Source organism: Penaeus vannamei, chromosome 27 (genome assembly GCF_042767895.1).
Source record: "Penaeus vannamei isolate JL-2024 chromosome 27, ASM4276789v1, whole genome shotgun sequence".
Lineage (NCBI taxonomy): Eukaryota > Metazoa > Arthropoda > Malacostraca > Decapoda > Penaeidae > Penaeus > Penaeus vannamei.
Window position 1 is genome coordinate 22,030,840 of NC_091575.1, and position 5,000 is coordinate 22,035,839.

A 5,000-nucleotide genomic window follows, 5' to 3' on the forward strand; every position below is an offset into this window, starting at 1 on the left:
TCCCGCCTCTACATAATTCCATCCTCCTGTGCCATTGTAAGAGTTAATAAGACCCAAATTATCCCGAAAAGACATACTTCACCAGTCAGTAATTCTCGAGAGTTCTTTCGATCAAACTGTCAGAATCCTTTCTACATGTCTGGACAAGCTTAGATTAGACAAAATGTCCCACTTTTCTGGTCTGTGAATTTCATTTACCGAGTAGGGATTAACAAGAACAAATTTTGCTAGTTACCAACAAAATTCCTCGAATCCAAAATCCGAATTTAATCCACGGAAAATTGCGATTCTCCAAGACAAAAGTTTCGCTTAAAATAAAAGAAATGAAAAATAAAAGTTCCCAAAGGTTTGTCCAAGCGGGGCCTGTAGGTTGACAAAACATGATGCAACAAGGTACTTCCCGTATTCTCTTTCTCTTACACACTCCCACGTATATTTTGTTCAGGCAATATTATTCCCTTCATTTGTAAGAATATTATAAGTAATAGGTATGAAGGATTTATATTCGACCGTTAATTGCTTCAGAGCTATAGGGAACCTAGGTGTACTATCACCCCCCCCCCCCCAACACTATCCCGCCCTTTCATAAAGTGGTGCAATGTCTCGTTATCCGCCCGTTTTTTATCCTCGCCTTAGCTCTCGTCTACCCTTGTTCAAAACCTTGATTTTCTTTTTTCAATGCCCAAACATTATGAACAATATGGTGAGCTTAATAAACAGTAGTTGAAGGATTGCATTGCACAGAAAATGTGTATAAAGAATTTGGCAACCTTGCTTGGCCGGTGAGCCCTACTTATAAGGAGACCGAGCGGTGTTGCAGGCATTTTGCCGCAACGCTTCCCACAGAGCACACATCATGCAACTTCCTTCAGACAGAGGTAACGCAGGTGCATTCACGATACAAAGTATTATCCTGAAGTTTAGGATACAATTTCACAGAAGGAAGGGATTCAGGTAATACTGTACGTCCTTTATCACCTTCATTATGCTTCATCTGATTTTGCTGCTCTGCAGAAAAAAAACACTTTTCTACACAACACTACACTACACTTCTATACCACACTTCACTATACTTCTACACTATACTACACGGTACTACACTATCAAGGCATACACAGTAGTGCAGTGATTGTGCCTTTGGTTACTTCAGACATAGCTGTTTTGTTTTGTATTGTGATGTAACGAAGATGCTTCCTGTTTCCTGTGCTCGTAGTAACCTCTCTCTCCTTTTGCTTACAGAGTTAGAAGACTTTAAATTTGACGGGACTCACGAAGAGCCCAGCCACAATGATAGCATGGAAGTGAGCAGCACCTCTTGGGACCAAGATGCTGACTCTTTCATGGGCGAGCAGCACGGCCCTCCATCGGATGGGACTGTTTACTTCGACACCAGTCCAGGCGAGCTGCAGGGCGACCTCGAAAATCGCGTGTGTCTGACCAAATATACCATGAATAGCGACACAGATGGAGATGCCCTACAGCCCACCCCGGTCTCGACTTCCGGCCTCTTGGAAACTCTAGCTTCGACCACAATGTGCGTAGATCCATGTTCAGCCGCAAGCCTACCCACGCCGGCCACTTCTTACCAGAACAGCGGGACAGATTTCTTGCACAGTCCAAGCATCCATGGCCAGCAGCTTCACAACTCTTCTATGCCGGTTTCAAGCACGTCAGACACGGACTTCGAAATTCCAGCGGATATCTTGGACCAGATCAATAAGCTCCTGCCAGATTCCCTTATGGACGGCGACATTTGGGGGGACGATGACGCCGCCACGTCTACAGAGCTGGACTTAATGCTCGTCCAGCAACAACCGGACCTCCTGCTTGGAGCCATACAGAACAGTGGACTCAGTCATGAGGTGAGTATTGTTTTGTTGACCGTTTGCTTGTGTTTTTTTCTGTTGAGGATTTTGAAAACACGTGAAAACCTACGAACTTCAGAGTGGAAAAATCAAAGAAAAGTACAAGTGAAATTTATGGGAAACAAATGAGAAGAAAATATATTAGAAAAGCTAATAGGCCACTATGTGATATGTCACTATTGATGCTACAAATGCTGTGAAAGAGGCTTAGACATAACAAAATAAAGAATGCAGTTGCAGTAAATTGGTCAAATAAAACACTTACACTAGTAAGAACAAGTATACCGGTAACTAGAACGATGTAAATTGAAGACATTACATTGTACTTTTTTTTTTTTACTATATCGTCCAGTTTTGCAGACGTGAATGCTGGAAGTTGTGAAGAAAATATGAAAACAGTAATAATAGGGAATAATTATAAGCATTATTAAAATTACTTTGGCTTCATGAAAGTTCCACATGATAGACATTACTGATGATACCATAAGATAAGTAACTTTAGACATTGTTGACTGACATAAATCTGATAATAGTTCACAATCTGCAACATGACATGTCGAGGCAATAAATCAACACTCCTAAAGCTTTCGCATCATTGCAGATTTAAACTAAATTATACATTTAAATTTATATTAGAGAAAGAAAAATAAAAACTGAAAATGTGGTGATTGGATTTTAAAGGTCAATGTTGCTGAAAGACTTTGCCAACTAGGAAAAATAGTATAACACAATCGATGACAGCTTTACGTTTAAAGTACTAGTCAGTGATTTTAGCTGCATACTTTTAGAGTTTCTCTGAGTACTCTACTTTTTTTTTTTTTTTTTTTTTTTTTTTTTTGTTATGAATGCCAAGTGAAAATGTTCGTATTGCTGAATTGTTAAGCTTTTCATTGAAGAGATGAATTTCATACTACAACCTTAATTAAAATTACTAAATGAGAAAAAGGTTTGCTGTATGTTACTTACGAATCAGATTGAGAGACAACCATGCAGATACTCAACATATCAATTTAGGACATGGACTGAGAGTCATTGAGTACAACAAATATTTTAAAAAGCCATTTTAAATCTGCTTGGAAACTAAATGCATTATTTTCTCTTATTTTCAGCTCGAGAATTTGGTCGAGACGTCATCCACAGCAAATGAAATAATTGACTTCGGAGATTCCATTTGCTTCCCCGCTGAGAGACCAGTTGTCAAAGAAGAGGCGTCTCTGGCAGAATGGTCCAGCCAGTTTATCAACGAAGGGCCAAATCCCCGGGACATCGCGCTGTTGTCTCCGTCCACCGCATCCCCGAGCAGAAGGGCCGTCGTGGCTCCCGGGGCGCCGTCCAAGCCAGAGCCCTCCCAGTCCTCATCAGCCATGCCATCACTGAGACCTGACCCCACACCCCTGTCGGGAAGCAGACCCCGACGGACCAGCAAGAAGCCCGTGCGGTTCGAGGACCACGACGACGACGATGAGGCGAGTGTGAACATGGATCTTGACTTCTCGGAGGAACCAACTGCCTCCACCTCCAGTTATACCGCCACCGGGAGGAGGTCCAGACAGTCCCTGCAGAACCTGTCAGAGAAAGAGAAATACCATAGGATAAGACATCTCAACAATGAAGCTTCAAAGCGATGCAGGCAGAAGAGAAAGCTGAAAATGAAAGACATAGAAGCAGAGGAAACAGAACTCCTTCAGAGAAACAGAGAGTTGAAAGAACAGTTAGCACATGTAGAGAAACAAAGAGATAGAATGAAGAAATTAATAAATTTGATGTTCATGGTGGCCAAGAAGTGAACGCAGTTTGTTTGGCCGCACCAGAAATCATGTACAAATTATTGGTTCTCAATTTATGTGTGCTATTTTTAAAGAGATTTTAGAGATTTTATCAACAACCCAGTAAAAACATTATTTTAAAAGACATTTAAACTGTTAATTTAAATCCATTATGTTTTTTTTATACATTTTTATACATTTTAAAAGTTGGGATATTTATGGAAAACATTTACTGTAAGAATAATTTTAAGAAATAAAAAAGAAAAAAAAAGTGATTTTTTCTATTCTTTCCACAATGAAAAAAAAAGAACTTAATACTCGTTACACCTTTCCTACACTGTACTTAATAAAGTAGTTTGTTAGTCAATAGTAGGACTTAAGCTCGCGTAGTGTATATGGTCCACACATAGTTTTAACTTTTGACGTTATTGCTTTCTAAGTAAAAAAATCAAAGAAAAAAGTGAAAACTATTAATTCTCAAAGTAAAGAGGTGAAAATTATTCAAGTCTTCCCTTTCCTCTAAGTGCTGGAATAAATTTTCAAAAGCTCAACTCAATATGCTAAGAAATAAAAATTCCCCGCACATGGTATGTGCAGATAAAAATCTACCCAACACAATACTCTGCTTAATTAAAAAAAAAGAAAAGAAAACCTACCTAAACCCATTTCTTTTTCACCACACTGCTTGTACTGAAAAAAAGAAGAAAAAAAAGTCTTGTGGTTCCCAGCCTTTACTATTCTGTGGCCCCCGATCAATATATAATCGGTAAATTCACTGATTGTCAGATTTTCAGAATCCGTTATTACTAGTTATGAATGGTGTCAATACCTATATGACAAGAACACCCCATGGAAATATTCCAATTTATAGATATATGATGGATAATTATATGCAGGTACTGAGAGAGAGAGAGAAAAAAAATCATTTAACTCGGTCATAAATTTCATATTGCTCCATGGCACCCGGGTTAGGAACCCCTTATAAAGTTTAGACTGTATGGTGCTGTTAAAACCTTTAAATCTGGCCTACACTGCATATATGTATGTCAGAGATACGATTCTGATGTGTATACAGTTGCATGTGTTTACGTTTATGTTTTATCCCTTTTTGAAATTTCCAAGCTGATGCTTCCTGAATTAACATTTGATGAGTATTAATTTTATGAATGATTCAGCAACTGCTTAGTGATCGTACTTCTGGATTCGACTAAAAAACATGGCGACACGAACACAAGCGCATACATAAAACATACACAAACGGACCATGCAGGTCAGCTCTCAGTAACATTCAGACATTCGGGGGAAGACGCGCGCCAACATACACACGCACATAAACATTTACTCAAGCACACACTCACTCACACGCACA

At 39.3% G+C, this 5,000-nt stretch overlaps 1 protein-coding gene across 3 annotated transcripts in view; it reads left to right on the forward strand.

Annotated features, from left to right (window-relative positions):
• LOC113809714 (uncharacterized) overlaps positions 1 to 3,857 on the forward strand; it is a 14,637-nt gene extending 10,780 nt beyond the window's left edge. For all 3 annotated transcript variants that reach the window (XM_070140997.1, XM_070140998.1, XM_027361378.2), the window contains 2 exons: positions 1,240 to 1,862; positions 2,975 to 3,857. In XM_070140997.1, coding sequence (XP_069997098.1) covers positions 1,240 to 1,862; positions 2,975 to 3,652 — 1,301 coding nt within the window. In that variant the 3' untranslated portion in view covers positions 3,653 to 3,857. The remainder of the gene's footprint in view (positions 1 to 1,239; positions 1,863 to 2,974) is intronic.
• Positions 3,858 to 5,000: the final 1,143 nt, after the last annotated feature.